Raw genomic sequence first — 20,527 nt, forward strand, 5'->3', positions numbered from 1 at the left:
CCAAGGCCTGACCTTTCATATTGGCTTTGCCAGATGCAATAATGTTAGCAGTTTGATATCCAAATTGGCTTTCAGCGCTGCTATACCAAAAAATCCCCCAACACACAACCTCTGATTTTTCCACGTTATTTTAAACCATTACTCAGAACTGACTACAAAAAAAAACCCGCTCTGACTCATAGGAACAGAGCTTCATTCATGCGATGACAGCAGAGAAGGGTGGCACGTGTTACATACAAGCTATCACATACACAGCCAACCGCAGCGTTATCACCAGGAGCAGCCTATCTCTTGGAGGCACAACTGAGGGTATTTCATACAATGACTTTGGGTGGGCTTTGAGATCCCATCCATCAGCCCCAACCCCACAATGGGCAGGTTGCTGCCCCTCCCACCTCCCCCATCAGATGAGGCTGCCCAGGGCCTTGAGTTCTGGTGCTCTTTATGTTCCAGGGTAAGTAAAGTCTGAGGTCAGCCATTACTCTTCATCCAAACAGCCTTACTAGGAGACACCACCATACACCCCTATTATCTACAGCCCTGGACTCAGACAGAAAAGCTTCATTACAATATGGTCAAGGAAAACATAAGCAAAATCATTTTATACTGCATTACAGAAGAAAACAACGGACTTTGGTGAACCTTTGGTGTTTGCTTCTCAAACCAAGTGAGCAGATATTAACGTAATTATGAGCATGTAAATGCAGAGGGAGATATAAGAAAGAAACCTTGAAGATTAATCTTATTGAATGCTATGTTTAACCCACCATGCTCTGTCCAACGCTGACGACAAAGAATTCTTCCACTTTAATAGGGATAATGCACCCCTAAAATTAATCTCTACATTGTGGCAGTGCTCCAGCTCCTGGGTTATTCTCAAGGTTCAGACAAAACCACTGTCTTGACTTCCAGCTGCCTCATAATGGTCAGACTGCACCTTAAGCATCGTCAGAATGGAGAGCAGCAGCAAAGAAGCCCACTTACAAGGAGTGGATCTCCTCACCTCCAGCACGCAGACAAGAGGATACACACACGTCATCCAAAAGGAGTTTCAACCACCACGACTGCTTTTCAGTTTAATAAAAGCACAAACAGAACACGGATTTCAAGGTTTTCAAATGCAGCCTCTAAAAATCCTGTAAGTGAATGAGGAAAAGGATGAGTGGCACGTAACACTTGAATGACAGAGCAACATTCTGTTATCTGTGCTTTGCACAGCACTAGAAGAGCATCCTCAAGGCAACAAGCACTGCCTGGCTGCAGCCCAGTTCCACCAGCATTACGCTTCCACCTGCAAGAATCTTGCACAGCTACACAGAATTAAGTTTATTTTGCTTCTTTTTTTTTATTAAGAGGAAGAACCGCTTTTGATTTTAACCAAAACAATTATTAAAACCTAAAGCTTACACATACATTTTGGTAGTGATCGTAACTGGTCAACTGCATTAAGAATAAATATCAATGTTTCCAAAAGTGACACCATAATACTGCTGCTTGATTCATCAAGCAAAGGACAAAATACAAACAGCATACTCCCAACAAGTCTATTAAGCTTTACATGGTTATCAGTAATACGTAGCACAATAAAATAAGCCGATTAAAACAACTTTCTCCAGATGATGCCCCTACGACCGTGTTTCATTAGGAAAAAAACACTTGTAACACGATGGGAAGTTCAGGAAAATCGTGGTGTTATTAGCCTTAGAGAAGCACTCAGCTACCATTTGTCAGCAGTGCGCTGTATTTTGGAGCAGATAAAAGACTTCTGTACAATTTGCTGCACGCAAGCAGTTGTCCAAGGAAAGAGTTAGGACAGTTTTTGTGGGGTTTCTTTTCCCCTTCCCCCCCACTCCTTAACAATAAAATGGACAAGTCAGGCCAAAATAGGTTCTTAAAAGTAGGTCAAAAATACCCAGTCATGATCGCTTCTGCATTGGTTTCCTAGCAAATTAATCTACCCACACAGATATACGTCATGCGTATCCTGGAGACGGTGAGGCAGAGGAAGAAAACCAAATACATTCATGAGGTAGCTTAGACTGAATAACTGCAGTTAAAAGTTTTATTGAACCAAAGAAGGTAAAACGTGGTAGTCCAAGTTCACTGAGCAAAAGCAGCTCTCCTGCTGAAGCTGCACTTTGTGCTGAATAACCCTATTAACAGAGACCAGAACAGAGGACACGTTATGCAAGTTGGCTCAACAGCAAAGGAGAAAAGGTAGATTAAATTTCAACTGATGGAACAATTTGGTCAAATTCAGTGGCTTAAGTGAACGTTGTTTCTAGCCCTTATCCACCTATATTCAGTACAAATGTACAACAGAATATACAGCTGCACTGAATTGCCATTTGTTGTAGCGTGTGCTCCCACACAAGTGGAAGCCAATTCCTGAAAAGACTCAAAAATACCCAAATACTTTAAAGGTGTTGCTTGAAGCATCACTTGACTGACTCATGAAAAAACACTCCGTGTGTTATTAAAAAAAACCTCCCGACCTCTACAAGGTCCACTTCCTGTATGGTACTGATTATTCAGGTTATTTCTTCCCTCTGCCTATGGAACTTCATATGCTCTGAAAGAACCCACAGAATCAGGTGGGTCAACAGATATGTCAGATATACTCAGAAAGGAGGGAGGTAGCTCAGGCCCCTTTGGCCACCTTAGGACAGTTTACATTGACACAGCCTACCTCCCTTCATAATCTGCAGTTGAAAATGAACGGAAAAAGGATTTTAATAAAAAAAAAAATCTAGTGAAAGAACACGTTCCATACAAAGTCTTCAAATTTAACTCATCGGGCTTCCAAATGAAGTTGCGAGGCACCTCACACCCAATACACAATATGAAGGATGTACCTAATTCACACATTTCACAGACAGTATCTTCTCATCTGTTAAACTCTTGGCTCGGGTGAGTACAGGGTTTTCTTTGTTAACCACCTGACAAACATTCTAGGCCAAACAAACAGCACAAGTAATGTCAAAATCGTTTGTTTCTTTTTCCAGTAATTGTACCAAACGCTGTAGGCTAAGCCTAACAGAAACTACTGAAGGAAAGTAATAGACTCCGTGATGCAGTGCAAAGGTGTTACTACAACATTGTAAGTCAAGGGATGTTTCTAAGGTGCCGAAAGAGGAGATTCTCTGGACGGTGACCCCGTATTGTCCTCTGGTGGGAAAACAGTAAGAGTGCAGGCTCGAATGCCACCCAGCGATTCTGGAAGGTCAAATACTTTATGCCACTCATCTTTTTCTGGATCGTATTTCTGAACTATTTCCACCATACAGCGGTTATTCCAAGAATATCCTCCAACTACATAGATTTTATTTTCAAAGACAGCAACCCCAACATCACTTTGCCCACGTAACATGGCAGCAATTGGAGTCCACTGGTCTAGAGTTGTTGAGTAATATTCACAGCTTAGAACATCATCATAATCACTCGTTCCTCTAAAGTGATTTCCACCAATAACATAGAGCTTGTCTCCTACAGTACACATGCAATGCAGACCTCTGACGGTTGTCATCGGAGCTTTCTGAGTCCATTTGTCTGTGTCAGGGTCAAAACACATAAGTTCCTTCTGGAAAGTATCGTGGGTAATTCCTCCTAAATAAAAATAAGACGTGTTAGAATAGTGCTTACCCTAACAAGTAATAATTACACAGCAAAAGCATCTCTTTTACTGAATTAATCCCATCTTACCGAACATTTCTCCCCATTGGTTTAGATTAGTATCACATATGCACTCCATTTCAAATTATATTTCAATGTAATGTTCCTTTCAATGTTCAATGTTCCTTTAAATCTGAATATGGGAGCCATACCCTATGCAGTACTTCATTAAATAAGAAGATTATGGCAGATTATAAGAACAGAAACTGGTTGCCCATTCTTCATCCTGGCAGAACTCTTGGTTTTTTAACTCTTTGTTCAGCTTGCTGACATTGTTTCACACCATGAAAACAGAAGACCATTTCTCTTCCAAGTTCAGATTCAATGATGTCACATTTTAAGTGGTCCGTACCACAGGCTTTCTGTGGTAACTACCTTTCAATAACTTAAACTGAGGAGAAGACATTTCAGATATCCTCACAGTAATAAGTGCCTATGGTTCTGTATTTCTTTTTTTCCTTCTTAGTGGCTCCCTGCAAAGGCTGCTGGAGAAGCTTCAAAGGAAATGGTGGGATGACTTCCCATCAGTGGATGTAGTGTCCCATCATCCTGCATCCTGACCTGCCTATTGATCACGCAATCAGGCTCAGTAGGTTTACAGGCTATGGTTCGTTTCAGACTGCAATACAACTATCTGAGGTGCTGCAAAATACACAGAGAATGCTGCCACCGAACAACCTCCTGCTGTGCTAACCATTCAACACTGAGTTGTGATCCTCACATTAACTGTCAGATTGCACAGCGTCTACAGGCATCATGTAAGAAAGTATTTGGAGAGTAAAAAAGTAACTACAGGAAAAACAGAGGGACTGCAAAGCCCTGACACTTCCTGACAGCCATAGCAGTGACAGAGCTTGGTGGCCTATCAGACAGCAGAAGCCTCAACGTAGTGATAAAGAACTGACAAAGAATCAAACCTTCACGTTCTCATCCCTAAAGTGTCTCAACTCATGGGGATAATGGAGGGTATAAGAAGAGGAAAAGAAAAATGTGGGAAGTATACAGTATTGATATGAACAATCAGTGGATCACCCCACAGCTGTCTACAGGTGAATAACCTTCCCCATTTCCTGCCCAGAATTTCAGCTTAGAAATTGGAAATGAAACCATAACCTGGGTGATGTAAGACTGGGTATATCACATTGAACAACTACTGAAAGCATAAACATTGTCTGTAAACTGTGATCAGTGTCAGAACTTATCCCTTTGTGTCAGCTCAATAAAGGCAGACGTCTGCCTTCAAAACACCCAAATTTCCAGTGCTTTCCAAAAATATATCAATAAGGATGTGTTTAATGGTCATTTGTTTAATGGTTATTGCCACATTAGTGCCACAAGAGAGATGTTCTGATAGCTTAAGTGAATAATTGCTTTGCAACTTGAAGCTGTTATTATCTAAATGTGTAACATTATCGGAAATCACTTTCTGGGACTCCACAGTATATATGCCATTTATTTGGCTACATACAGATGGGCGTCACCAGTTTGTATCATGGCAAACACACTGCAAGAAAAAAAAAAGATTAGCCCATCATATTTCCCATGAAATAGGAAAAGTTCAATAGGTCACTGTTTCATAGAAATAACATCACTCCATGAAATTACCTGAAATGTACATTAAACCTCCATAGACAGTTCCAGCATGACCATAGTGGGGTTCGTTCATTTTTGCAACGTAGCTCCATTCGTTCATTCTGGGATTGTAGCATTCCACAGTGGCTGTTTAAAACAAATGAGAACACAAATGTTGAATCTAACATGGTAATTTGGCTTTCGATATAGCAGCAGTGGCATTAATATATTCATAAATGCAGGAAGTGTTAATAGGAAGCATTGTATAGCTGAGAGTTAAGGGAATTACTGAATATTATGTATAGAGACAATACAGAAAAGCCTCAAGCGCTGTCCCAAAGGAACAAAAAGGAAGAAAATCTTGCATTCTTGCCTTCCATTCATCCCTTTCCCATTCCTATTTGATACAACAGCTGGGTGCCTCCAGCAAGCTGTAGAGATGGGCAGCTTGAACAGCACCATATAACCAGAGGAGTAAGAGATCCTGAAAAACCTGTAATACAGTGACCTTCCAAGTACAAAGCAATTACCAACAATTGTGTTGGCTTAGAATTATTCAACCTCTTTTTAAATAATTACAAATCAGATTCTCATGCTTATTAGATAACGTGTAAGGGAGATGTTTGTGGACAACACATACAGAACGCAATCTGTGGTGTTTTACATGCTCCAGAACAAGCTCTCATTCAATCAAGTGTAGAGAATTTCCAGTAGCTATATAGAATCAGCAGTGGTGAATGACAGTGTGGGGTTTCCCATCAAAGAACCGAGAAGCTGACATTCTTGACATTATAAAGGCAGAAACTCACTACAGTGTCACTATAAGGCTGCACACTAATATGTTAGTGAAGCACACCCATCAAGTCAATAACACTGATATGATGACTATAAGATACCTCACCCCAAACTGCTGATCTGTCTTTAAGAAACCCTTCAGAGTGTATTTTGGAAGAGAGAAATTAAACCACAGCTCAGATTAACTCCAAAAGAACTCCGGTTAAGGAAAATTCAGTAAAGTGTTCATTACAGTGGTCTTCAGAATTATCTTTTAACCCCTTTAACAGGTATAAACTCTTCCTAGCTGCAGAACAAGGTATTTTGCAATCCCATACAATTAATATCCCAAGGAGATACACGTTCCAACTAGAAGCTTCCAGTTCAAGTGTCAGGAATGCCATCTGAGAACTGCTTCAGCACCACGCAAGATGAAAAGCTATGACATAGCATAAGAGTTAAATACATGTGAGTGAAAGGAAGAAAAGGCATTCAAGCATTTTTCTGCAAATAAAAGCCTCAAGTCATTTTACTTTTACTTGAAGCCCATAATCTCTCCTTACAAAGCTTGTTGTTGTTTTTTTTCCCCACTTAAGCTCCTGCAGACTTGTTACATCCATCAGGGATTTACACTGACATAATGTCAGTAGGGCAGAAGACAGAACCTTACCCAGTTGAAAGTACATACAAAAACCCCACAACTCTATAAATTGGGTGTAAATCCAATATCTCAATCCAAATTGCATTTAAGCAGTGGGATCCTGGTAACACATGCAGTATCTGCCCAACTCTCCAACGTTTCCAAGCTCTTTCTTGTGTAAATGTATTCATCCATCTCAATAGTCTTTCCTGAAGAGGAAAGTTCCTGCTTGGCAATCAGAAAAGCAAAGATATGCAGAAATTTCAAGAACAGAAAAAGATCAGACGTGGAAGTAATTATAGGTGTCCCAGTTCCACCCTGACAGCAGACCCTTCCAACCTCCTGCTAGCTGCCACATTGCACCAAAACCATCATTTGCTTTCACAGAAATTAAGGCATCCTCTTCCCCACAGTGCTTGCACTTCGTGCTGAGGTGACAAGCTTACTAATACAGTTACAGAAGTAGGAAAAGCTGAGTAAGTATGAAAATCATGAAGCCATCAACAACCAGAAAATGGCAGCGTAACAAGACATTCAGCAGTGGGCAGCAGTTTCTCTCAACTGGCACCACAGGTTCTGTTTGAGAGAACCTTGAGTCAAAAGGCCACTTTGAGACACAAAGAGAGAATTAAAGATGCAAAAAAAAGGGTACACATCACACTGCTGGCATCACCACTGCTACACAGTAAAGACATCAACTCTGTCTCATCAGATGCTGTTGAGTTCAAGATCCCTCCCCTCCAGTGAGACTTCAAAGCTCTCCTGATTACCACCCGTACACATAAAGATCTGCTTGATAAAATGTCAGACAAACCATCCAAACTCAATCCTCACATCCACCATGCTCTAAAACCATGCTAATTAATTACTTCTGAGCTGAGAAAAGCCTTACTGTTCTGGTTGGGTTTTCTGCATAGTTGTGGCCCTGCTTCCCAGCAAGGTCATTTCATCTTTGCTTTAATGCACTCACCCACTGCACTGAAAAGGGAAAAAAAAACCCTCCAGCTATTACTTAAAAGTGCTGTTGTTTTAAGAAAGAATTCTGTATATCATCTCTGGATTGAATACAGTACACACTCAAAAAGAACTACATTATTGTACCAAAGTGCATATATATTTATAGGACAAATCAGATGGTTTCATTTCCCAAGAGCGTGAATTACTCAAATCAGGCTTCATTTATGTTTTAATGGCGAAACCCCTGCTCTGGTCATTACCAATAACACAGGGAAGACAGGCCTCATTTTAAAGGACACAAAGCTTCGGCAGTCCCAGGAGATGCTCAGTCTGCCTTTGCTTTACTTTGCCATCTGTGATCCTATTTGAGGATGTACAGACACCAAACACTGTCAGTAGCTGCTAAAGGGTCCTGAGCTTTATTACAGCAGCACACTTCAACTGTGAACAGTGCCCAAAAACCTGGAATTTTCATGTTACCATATTTCCTACAACACAGCTTGCCTCTGTAGAACTCAAAGCTTACTTTGTTAAGCTGAACAGAGCCCTAAGTAATTTGGTTCCAAGGCACGGTGAGAAGTCGCTTCAAAATAAGCTTTTACATGAGATCAAGGCCAGGCTGGATATGGCTCTGGGCAGCCTGGTCTGGTGGTTGGCAACCCTGCACACAGCAGGGGGTTGAAATGAGATGATCATAGCAGTCCTTTTCAACCCAGGCAATTCTATGACCCTTTGGTTCTCGCTTTGGTTTGATATCTACAGGACTACACAGGCAGCAAATAGCCCAACAGGGTAACAATGCAGATTTTTCTTCTTACTCAACAACACGCATAAAAATATTCATTATTTGTACATTTATGCTGCATTTTTTATTATTACAAAAATCAAGATGTTGCTTAAAGTCCTAAAGCCCATTTCCTAAGACGTTCACCATACCCTGCTGCATCCACCACATCCACACCAGTTTACTCATCCTTATCACTGAACCCAGCTTTTCTCAAAGCACCACGCGTTGCTGGACAGCAAGCAATTTATTACTGCTAAAGCACATACCGCTGAGGTAGGAAGTGATATTTACAACGCTGTCCTCAGAAGATTGACCGTTTGAAAACCATTTGGGGGAAGATCTGTTGTAAAGCCTCAAATCAAAATAAAATCTTTATCCCAGGACCATGTCAGTAAGTTTAAAAAAAAAATAAGAAAGAAATTCATTTTGGTAACTTGAATCCTTTGGCCCTTTTCCATAAGAGGTGATCTTCTGGAAAGCTGAATTGAGGTTTCTGTAATTTTTCCTCTTACAACAGATTGAAATTAGTTTGAACCCAAGGGCAAGTTCCTTAATACCTGTCCAACATACACCTGACCTTCTCTTGTATGAAAGCTTGAAGTTTTTCGTCCTCTAATGAGAATGGGAAGTTTAAGCTGGATTTCATCTTTCAGCTGTCAAGGTTTATGAAAGAAACATGAAAATGAAAAGTGACTTGCCTCACAATTAGCACGAAAAGAAACCGAAGCCCTGAATCAAAGCACGAGGCAGCTACAATAGTTAGCATTTATGGAGAGCTCTACCCACTATGATCCAATGACATTTTCCAGCTATGTGAGGAAATTGCAGTATTTTAATGATACCTTTACAGAACAGTTTTAAATGAGCAATAGATTTTGTGTTTCAAAGTTGCAGAAAAGTTGAGGTCAGCAGAATGGTACTGCATGATCAGATCTAAGAAAAACACCACACTAAAAGATTGCTTTAAGCATTGCTTGCAATGGCTCAGTAATGGCCAAGCAATATTTTCACTGACATTTGTACCAACTGGGTTATAAAATACTTAAGAAATCTGACAGCTATTAATTAATATCAGCAGAAAACAGCTCAATGAATGTCAGATTTTCTGACATTCACGGCAAGGATAAATACACACGAGCTTATACAGCTCTTACAGGATAAGATAAAGGGACATGTAAGAAAAGCTATGAGAACCTCCCAATTTACATAGGAATACTGGTAAAGAAAGCAATTTTTCTGCCAACTATTTTCCAATGAATGTTTTTAAGGAAGCATTCTGAAATCTCACTTCAGGAATATTGGATTCTAAACCTCAAGCAGCACTAGGCCCTGCATTGGATGCTACTAGCAGAATACATGGATTCCTAAAAGCTCACAATAAGATCATAGAACAGTGTTCATCTGAATAGATGAGATGCACTAGTTAGAAAAATTATGAGCTGCTACAGAACAAATTCACTTCTGTGTTGTTTCAGATAAATATTTAGTCATATTTATAAAAAGCAGGGCTTAGCAGCTACTAAAGAAATAAGACAGCTGAGCAGTGGGATTAAGCAGCAAACAGAATAATGAAATGTTACATCCATATTAGATATATTACTATGCTAAAATGCCAAGCATAATCACTGCAACATCCCAATTTTAAAGCACCGAGACAAATGTACAACTGAGTGTACAGTCCCAGATTCGGGTATAAACTTTAACACTATTCCTTTGGAAGAGCCAGTAGGTTCATGGGGGCCATCCACTATTGATAAGCTTAGAAGAGTAACATTAAGAATTTTCTGGCAAGGAGAGAGATGGAGGCAACAAGACAGTCATTTGTGCTAATGGTGCTTTACCTGTGTAACCACAAGATCAGAGGCAAAAAAAAAAAAAATTAGCATTTTAAGTGGTTTAAAACACACAGAATGTCAGGACATCCAAATCTCATTAGTCTGTCTTAAAAGAAAGCCTAACTAGCATTTCAAAATGACCAATGCTCCAAGAAACCTGCTCCTTTCCAAACACAGCCTTCCTGCAACAGTGAGCTTCAGTTGGAAAGCTGCATCTTCCTCTAGAATGAGAAGAATTGGTTTGGTTTCTCAATAGCTTGACCAACTATTTTTTTATACAGCTGTGCATACACAGTCCATACATATTATTTTACATATAGATACAGCACTGACAAAGCTGAAGAGATTGAATATTTTGCATCAGGACATAAAATCCAGGTACCTTTAATTTCTGTCTGCATGGAATTCTTTCTAAGACAGCTGACTGTATCCTGACAAACCTATCTATGCATTTCCAAGATTGCCAGAAAGAAGCTGCATGCCAACATACTCAGTTCTCTCTCCCCTCATTCATGGGGCAGCACAATACCTCAAGGCCTAGAAAGGAAGGCAAGGAGTCATACTTCAAGTGCTTACCTAGCTCACCCGCTGCATTTCGACCACCAACTGCATACAGATGTCCTTTGAGGGCACTTAGGTGGAAGAAGGTGCGCTTCTCATTTAAAGACGCGACTTGCATCCACTTGTTATAGCGGGGATCGAATCTGAAGACCGTGTCAACTGCTGTCTTTCCTTTTGTGTCGTAATTGCTCTGGCCGCCAACTACGTAAAGGAAGTTTCCAATGACAGCAATGCCATGCTGGTACCTCGGTGCATCCATGGGAGCTAATGATTTCCATTCATGGGCTTTTTCGTCATACATCCGTAGCTCTTTGCTGACAACCAGCTGCTGCCTCAGCACTCCCCCCAATGTTACCAAGTGAGTGCTGTCTGATCGAATGGCAGTTCTCTCCGACTGCATAACTGGTTGCATGAATGGCATCATTTGGTAGTTGCTGGCTTCCAAAAGCAAGTTTACACAGGTGTTGTCAGTTCTCATGAAGTCCACTGTTTGAACGTAGTTAATAAGATCCTGGGGTGTCATCAAAGGAAATCTGATGTTCTTCATTAGCTTTGCAGCATATTCCATTCGAGGCTCTTCAAATCGCAGCCAGCGACAAGCCGCCTTGAAGAGTTCAAGTTCAGTGCAGTGCTTAAGGCTATTACTTGAAAGCACAAAGGCAAGACGTTCAAAGGGGAGTTTCACAAATTCACCAGTACTTAATAACGCAGGGAAGTTCTTTAGGATGAAATTATTAACGTATTTATCCACTTCTGTGAGATTGTAGGTGTTGGCAATTCGCCCAACCTCAACACAGTTTTCCAAGGAAACCTATTGAGTGAACAGAAAGAGGAATCAAAACACGTTCTTAATTTGGTGTCTAAATGATGATGTTGGCTTTAATGAATACTATGGAATCTGCAGTATTTTCATCATTTCACAACGCTCGGGGTGATTTTCACATGAGCCAAAATATTCAATTGATGTATATATTCATGACAAGGGGAAAGCCAATGTCAGATGCATTATACAATGATGATACATAGCAATTATGCAGCTCTTCACCTTTAAAATGCTGTGCAAATGTCTTCATAAGGAAGAAACATGGAAAATATAGTTAAAGCAAAGTTGATTAGCCTAAGGTTACAGAGAACTGTGTAAGAGTAGGGCTTGCTATTAGGCATTTTCAACCTTATTAAACTTCTATTGTCATAATCCCTCTTCTCCATGAAAGGTTGGGACCTGATGATCTTTCATGGTCCCTTCCAACCTACAAAGTACTCTGATCCCATGATGCAGCCAAGCAGAATGGCACAATTACCTCTCCAATAGTGTGTAGTACAGACAGCTTATTTACAGGGTTCAATCCCATACATACATTCCTTAGAAATAAATAATACTGCATCTTTGTATCTCTGGTAAATGAGATTGGGTCTTACATACTACATTTCAATTACAGACATGGCATACTCAAAAATAACACAAATTTAGGAGTCTTAAATAATCAACATAGGATTCCCCTAGAAAAAACCAACATATGAAATTCTTTAGTTTGGATCATATTCTAACCATATTCAACACTCAAAAGACCATATCTTGGTATCCACATCTTTTCCAGTGCTGCTGCATCTGCCTTTCTTACATCCTTCTTACACTTCAGGATCCAAGACAAAGACAGAAGAAGACAGGAGGGATAGGACAGAACCAAGCAAGACTGCAGCAATACCACTCATTTCAGTTCTGCACAACCTACATTACATATGGCAAGCATCTCCATCTCGAGATGCTTCTTGCTGAAAACTGCACCTTCTTTTTGCATTCAATATGCTACCCCAAACTTACAGACCAAGCCAACGGCATATCCAAGCCCGCTCCACACTGACACTTACCACAGCTTTAGGATTGTCCCATTTATAATTCCAGAAGAATTTAAACTTCCAAATCTTGTTTTGGTTGAAGACTATGACCCAAAAACATTCAAACATGTTCTGGTCATGACAGATTACATTTCAGCACTATATTACTTCAATCTATCATTAACCTTTAATAACAGGCAGTTCCAAAAGTTACTGAGTATAGGAAAAGCAAATTTCTTTATTCACTAGAAACTCATCTAACTTACCCTGGAATTGAGGTCTGCAGTCACTAAGCCTTATTCACAACCCTGAAACACCTTCCTAGAATCAAAGGTTCCAATATCTTTTTCTTATCTCATTCTTATCTCTCATACAAATCAATCAAGCCCTGTCTACAAGACGAATATGTAGCAGACTGTCAGCATTTTTATGATACAACATCCATTCAGTACATACACAAATCATTATTGAATTAGAAGACCACACTATTTATACCAAAACATCATCTTATCAGCTAGCAATACTTATAAAACATTCTGCTACTCAAGGAACATTTCAGTCTGTCTTCCAACTGTTACTGAGATACTACCAAATCTCTATGCATTTCCTTTAAGGGCTTTGTAATATACATAAGTTTAATAGAAGTAACAGCATACTGTAAATTAAGCAAATGAAACTGGACACACTCTCAATTCCATTCGAGATCAATAATAAAAATAAAACTATAGACAAATGAGCCCTTAGCAAACCGATTACAAACTACAGCACAACTTTTAACTCCTCCTGTAACATTATGGCATTTAAACACTTCACAAAACACCTACTGGCATCCAACTAAAGAGACAGCATTTTCTCCATGTCAAGGTAAGTAGAAACATTATTGTGTATACATAAATAACATGCTTGAAGGAGGAAGATCAAGCAAAAAAGGGGACAGAATTGCATAGCATTGGTATCAGGCATTAAGGTAGCAATGAAGTATTTACATACACTGCAGAATGCATATCAGTTATCAAGTGCTCAACACGCAAGACTATCCCAGGCTAGTCCCAGTGCTGCATCCTATTTGATGTACCACAGCTAAGTTACACGGGACATCTACACGATGGAATATATTCCTGGAATGCCTGAACTTGAGAAATTTATTGACATATCACACACTGTTAATGACAGGAATATCACATCAGCAGTTTGCAGCGCTCCCTGACTTCTCAAAAATCTATGCTATTCTGCTTTAATTAACCTAATGGCACTGGATAGGAATTGGGGATGTTTTTTTGCACTGCATTTGCACATCCTCTCCATTACGCTTGTGAAATTATGTACTTTTTTGGGCTTATTATCCACTAAACCTACCACTCAAATCTGGGTACCACATTTAGTATTTCCTTAAAGTTTATTTTCCTGACCAGAAGTACCATTATGAGCTTCACCCTGGTCTACGATAATATACTGCAGTGGTATATTGCAAAGAAATCTGAGTCAAAATCTTTCAGTACAAAATGCAATAGCTACTCACGTGTACATACAAAATTAGACAGGTTAAGTTATAATAAAGGTATCTGAATAAATTACTTGCTTATTTTCAAAGAAAAAAGTGTGACTTAAGCTATGATACTTATGAGAGGTGCAGAAATTGTTCTCTGCAGGAGTCAGTCAATCAGGAGCTCATCAAGAAACAGAAGGAACTGCTACTTCTGGTCATCGTACTGAAGTGAATGGGAGGAAGGGAAACATCAGACAAAGAATGCAACTGTTTGTACAATCTATCCAGTTAAACAGCAAAAATATACACAGAAACAGCTAAAAGCCATAAGTGAGCAAACACCAAAACGGCTTTGTATGGTGCTGAGGATCCCCCGTAGATGCTATTTTACCTGGGCACTGGTTACTGTGCAGAGACACTCAGTCACAATACTCACTGTTAATTGCTCATTACAGAGCAGAAGTTCCAGAAAATACTTTTAAAATGCCAACCCAGCACTATATTGCTATAGCCTGGAAAGAAGAACTAACACTGAAGCACTTTCTTTAGAAAGCAGCTGACTTAATTCCTCTGAACTTTAAAACAGTCACTTCTCAAGCACTCAAAAACTTGATGGTAAAACACTACAAAGCTGGATATGGAGCAAAATGATTAGAAGTATGTGCCTTGCAGAACCAGCCCCAGCATCAGGGGCTCTCTCCCACAGAGCTGAGACCATCCTGCAAGCAGACAAATGAGGAAAGGTGTTGAAGAGCCCTATGGCACTACATCATCTCAAATTAAAAGACAGGTTTGGAAACAGATCAATATAGAAACATTTATATAGGACCAAAAGAGCTGAAATCCCCTTAGATATCAGTACAAATCAAAGTACGTAAGAAAATACTGCAAGATTCATATACCAACACTGTATATGAACAAACGTTAAAAAAAAAACAGCATTCAAGCAAAGAAAAATGTCTCAACGTGATTTAGGATCAAAGTAGCTCTTTCCCTAAGAAAGCAAACTCACAGTAGCTGCCCTGCCCCAACAGTGCGAAGAGCCAAAGAACAAAGTGGAAACAGAACAGAGTAGAAAGTAGCAAACAAGCCCTGGAAGCCAAGAATTAGGTATGGCACAGCTCCCATTAAAGGGGGGCTGCTCCAAATTACTGATTTGGATCTACAAACACAAAGCCCTTAATTCAACTTGGTGTTTTATAGAAATATAAGCCCTACAGAGGCACACTGCCTTGTTTTGGAAGGTAAAACAACCTGAGCAATGTGGAATAGATCATATGGCATTGAAGAATATTAATTAAACATTATGGCAACTCTGAGAACTGGGTAACTAGAAAGGATGCCAAGATTAAACACAAAATAGCATTACAGAGCCTAGATGGATCTTACATTTCTCTCATGAAATTGGTTTCTCTTAGTGGCATTTCTGAGTCCTCCTGTTTACACTCTTTCAGGAAAGAGAAAGCATTTTTGAATCTGTACATTGAAAACCAATGTTTCTTAATTTCTTATTATGGATTACAAAAGATTCAATTAGTATTTTAATTCATGTAGAACACAGCATGTTATCATGCAGATAAAAGAAGGGGGTATTTTCTTGTCATATCTTTTCTTGCCCATAAAGACACAACTCCAGACAAAACTTGCATGAGAAGGCGAGCACTGCAGGAGATGAATCTTTAACAGCTGTCATCTTGTAGGAAAAAAGAGGTTTTGTTTTTTTATAATATAAAGAAAACTGCAAGAAATGCTCAGACGTTCAGCCTGAATGAAGCAAAGCACTCCTCAAAGCACAGATATGAAATAGAAGATGCTGTTCCTGACAAGTTGTTACCAGTGTCTCTGCCACACTGGGGCCATGCCCTGAGATTTTAATCTCTGCACTAAATAAAACAATACCAAACTGTAAAGATCACACTGCATTGCAAGTGCAGCACGCCAGTCTGAAGGGCAAACTTTTTGTCCACTCTGACTGCAGCAAAGTATCTGTGCTACAAGCCCCAAAAAATACTGGTAGCTCTCTTTCATATAAACATCTCTGTAGCATCTTTGCACTAAAATATATCCTCTAAACAGGCTACTAAAAGGACAGGCACCAAGTCCAGTGGTTTACAAGAACAATGATGTAAAGGTCTCCATGACAGTTGCTACTACAATAAGCATCACTCCACAACAACAAAAAGGCTTTGAGAACATATATTAACTGACTACAACATCCAGCTCTATTTTTTTTGTTCAAGTTTAACTCAGCAAGTAGCTTTTTTTAATGGAAGGACACAGAATTTGAGGGCAAGAACTAAGAAATAAAGTAAGGAATCTGAAAACTATAATAAATATTACTACTACAATTACAGCAACAAATAGAAGGATTTCAATGTGATAAATATTTATATCACATTCATACTAAATACAACACACAAACCCACAATAAAGTTTAAAAATTATCCTGTGAATTCAATGTATAAACAATGGTGAAACAGAATTCAGCTGTTACAATGCCACTGTTTTTGAATCCAAACATAAACAGGTTGTTATAAGTGTGAACAACAAATAGTAAGTCTTACCCCAGAGATAAGAAACACCTTACAGAAATCCAAAACAGGTAATATCTGCAAAAAACTGGCAGCTTCCAGAGTATCCTGAAGGTTGTCCATGTTAAGGGAAAGCTTTGCTGTGTAAATGAAATCAATGATCTTCTTCAGGCCTATTTTGTTGACACCGTGAAGCTTGATGCACATCAAGTCCTGTTCCTTCATTCCTCCTGAGAAAGACACAGCTCAGTTTATAGGATCGTTTCAATAGGATTTGAATGATTTCACAAACTTGTACAAACATCAGAATAAAATCACCTGTGAACATGGCCTTGAAGTAGTCACTTGCAGAAGCCATCATTGCTCTGTGGACAGGAAACACCTCATCACCATCTCCTGGAACAAGGGTCACATCACATAGCAAACCTTCCACCCGCAGCTGATCAAAACCCTGCAAAGAAAGCACAATGCAGAGCAGCTGTTTGATTTGAGGGGAGAGCTGGAATTAATTTCACCTTTCCTTGTGGAAATACTAGTTTTATTTCATTTACATATGTATTGTAGTAGTAAAAAAAAAAAAAATCACTGAGGTGTCATTTTACAGTAATTATATTTAATACATTCAATGAGAATTATTCACTGAAAGCTTAACCCGAACCTTTTCTTTAAGAGGCTGAAGAATACAAAGTACCCTGTGCCTCAGAAAAATCACTTCATTCACTTTAAGTTATTTCCAGGAAGGAATTTGTTTTGAAAACATACATTCCAGCAAGTACTGGAAGGCAGACACTTGTATTTTTCTGACCTCTGCAGTTCAGACACATGAGTACTCTACAAATCTGTTCCACACCACTTCAAGTATCCCACAAATTAAGAGGTTATAAAATACCAAGGCTTGAAAGGAAAGCTGTTATCTGGTTCATTGCTTATCAAATTTATTAGCAAAGTTTACAAGGCAAAAACTATGAAGAAAGCTGGTCTGTTCCAAATTACTCATAATAGCTAACTGTAACAGAAAAGGAAGCTGTCTGCAGCAGCACCTTGAAGTAAGATTTTCCTCTACAGACATACCCAGCTGGGCACACTGGAAGATTTATGAAACACCGGCCTCTTTCACATGCTACAGAATAGAGGCTTTGACAAAATGATTCCCTTCAACCATGCATGTCATCATACACTTTTCTCATATTAACAGGAAGGAAAAGACTGCCTTTTTAGACTTAAAGAAGTCTTGGCTTCACCTCACATAATTTGAGTTAAGACAGCTTAAGAAAAGCCTGCACCTTTAAAATTACATGGGTCCATAGTCTGCTTAAGAAGTCTGCTTGTAGCATAGACTTCAAGACTATGAAAACAGAGGAGACACTAAAGATTCCTAAAATTGGAACCTTTAACTTGCAGGAAAAGAAATCACAAGCCATGCTTGCTCAGGCACTGCCAGCACAGTGCACCAACATGTATTGAGACTTCTTAGGAATTACAGGTACAGAGAAGGTTGTTGAGTACGGGTATTCTTTAGAGCATCCAAAATCCCCAGGATTTATCTATACTGACACAAACACGCAATTACCTGTAACACCACAGAACTGTGAGTATTGCTGGTGAAAAATCTTGTGGTCCCTGTCTTTGAAGACTGCAGATGGGCAGAGACGCCCATATCGCTGCTACCAAGAGATACTTTCATATGAGGATCCTCCTCTTCCACCAGAGATCTAAGAAGATGAGAACAGAGAAATCTTACGATCAAACTCTTATTTTTATTAAGTGCAATCTTCTGGGATGGCAAGTAACACAACTGAAGCTATAGGTCAAGAAAACCAGCAGGCAACAGAATCGATTCTTTTTCAGTCCTCGTCAGCTAATCTAAGGAAGTGAAATACCTACATAGCATCATTTCAGTAACCTTATTTACAGGCAATAAATCCTGGTCCCCTCCCCCACATTAAGAGCCTTGCACACTTATTTCTATGTGTCCTCCCAGTATTTTAGGATGCTTGCAGGAATCTCATTCAATTCTCAAGATCAACTACAGCATCAGATCACAGAGAAAAGCTAGAAGACTCTAACATTAAATGTAACCTTAAAGTTCAGTGAATTGCTTCTTATGGCATACATCAGCTCACTCACACATGAATAACAGCAAATAACTGGTAGAGTCTCAGCTGTAAGCTACTTTCAGAAGCACAACAAGAAATCCTTTAGGACACAATACTCAGAGCTTTGCTACTAGAGGCAACCACTTCATAACCTTAATTTAAGATTTGCTTGCGTGAAGTTGTCACACACTCCGATTCCAAGCAATTATTGCCCAAATTCAGATGGAAAGGCTAATTTAGGTAGAACTCTTAAGGATTACCACTCCATTATCAGCCTTCCACTTGCATCTTGAGATGTAAATTGGATTTACATAGAGATATGCATATGAGATTCTAATTACCCTAACCTGTAATTATTATAAAACATAAATAAATTTCCTCTCCAGAAACATTACTAGTTCCCATGAATTCTATAAGCTCATACATTACCTATTAGTATGCATACCAGTCTAATGCATATACACACAATATTAATTAGCAAAGAAAATTCTCCTGTCTGTGGATTAGCAGCTTAATTATTAATAAAGACTCCATGTTTCAACACACATTCATAGCAACTTAAAATAAATGCTGCAAACCTCACATACAAAGCATTTCCCAGCTTTTAAACGTGCAGGTAAACACACTGGCCTCCAAGCTAGTTTCAGAAATTACTTTAAGTGACAAGAATGTGTTTGAATTATTTGGGCTTTTTCCCCAGTTCTGATTGAGATCTCTATGTAAAGATGACATGAGAGTCTGCAATTGAAAGTGTTTGGCTTTTTGAACAGCTATTCCGCCCCTTTCCCCAACTTGTTTTGGTACATTGCCCATAGAGAGCAGTTTCTGAAACTTTAAGAGTTATTCTGATAGCACCGCTGTGCTCTGTTCAAACCCATGGTTACATCAGATGCAAAAACATACCCATACAAACTCACCATTCAACAGCACACATGGGTTTGAAACAGGGAGATTTTATGCATGCAGACAAAACAGATTGTAGGAACAAGGGCACATCGAGAGAGCTTTGACTTGCAGTGTAGCAACCCAGTAGTGAGACATCTAAGAAAATGAATCAGTGCAGATGCACTGCAGTGAGCAATTCAGTCCTGCTTGGAACAGAATCGTTGCATTTGTAACATAAATCCAGAGTGTGATGTGAAATATTACAAGGTGTGTCTTAATTGGACGTGCTCTCCAAGCTCCTTGCCATACGATAAACTCATACAACATAACGCAGTAGCAAAGCAGTTGCTCATGACCTACATTCACTCTGTTCTACAGTGTTTTGTTGGTTGTTTTTTTTTAAGCTTGACTACAGTCTCATCAAGGAAACGCTAACAATTCCAAGGGACATCTAGCCTTTAAGTGTGGATGCCTTTCTAAGAGAAAGAATATAAAGTCACAATGGGAGACATCTGAGCGTGGGTGGAGAGGGACCACAGAGTCACCTGGCATGAATGTCACTGTATTTGCTCTTGAAAGACCTCCCAGAAATGTCACATCCAATAGATGTCCTACAAAGGGGATTTAAAAGCCTTATTCTAAACTTGTATACATTCTGTTTTCTTCCATTTCATGTGAAATAATGATAGTGATACGACAAGGGGGAATGGTTTTAGACTGAGATAGGGGAGGTTTAGTCTGGATATGAGGAGGAAGTTTTTCACCCAGAGGGTGGTGACGCACTGGAACAGGTTGCCCAAGGAGGCTGTGGATGCCCCATCCCTGCAGGCATTCAAGGCCAGGCTGGATGTGGCTCTGGGCAGCCTGGGCTGCTGGTTGGTGACCCTGCACATAG

At 39.5% G+C, this 20,527-nt stretch overlaps 1 protein-coding gene across 10 annotated transcripts in view; it reads right to left on the reverse strand.

The window, feature by feature from the left end:
• Positions 1-1,320: 1,320 nt before the first annotated feature.
• KLHL13 (kelch like family member 13) overlaps positions 1,321-20,527 on the reverse strand; it is a 64,564-nt gene continuing 45,357 nt past the window's right edge. For all 10 annotated transcript variants that reach the window (XM_015860179.3, XM_085544525.1, XM_032444218.2 and 7 more), the window contains 6 exons: positions 18,222-18,363; positions 16,970-17,102; positions 16,685-16,881; positions 10,814-11,609; positions 5,278-5,391; positions 1,321-3,606 (listed from right to left, as the gene is read on the reverse strand). In XM_015860179.3, the coding sequence (XP_015715665.1) occupies positions 3,119-3,606; positions 5,278-5,391; positions 10,814-11,609; positions 16,685-16,881; positions 16,970-17,102; positions 18,222-18,363 (1,870 nt within the window). In that variant the 3' untranslated portion in view covers positions 1,321-3,118. The remainder of the gene's footprint in view (positions 3,607-5,277; positions 5,392-10,813; positions 11,610-16,684; positions 16,882-16,969; positions 17,103-18,221; positions 18,364-20,527) is intronic.

Source organism: Coturnix japonica, chromosome 4 (assembly GCF_054131305.1).
Source record: "Coturnix japonica strain WE chromosome 4, WE-NBRP24, whole genome shotgun sequence".
Taxonomy (NCBI): domain Eukaryota; kingdom Metazoa; phylum Chordata; class Aves; order Galliformes; family Phasianidae; genus Coturnix; species Coturnix japonica.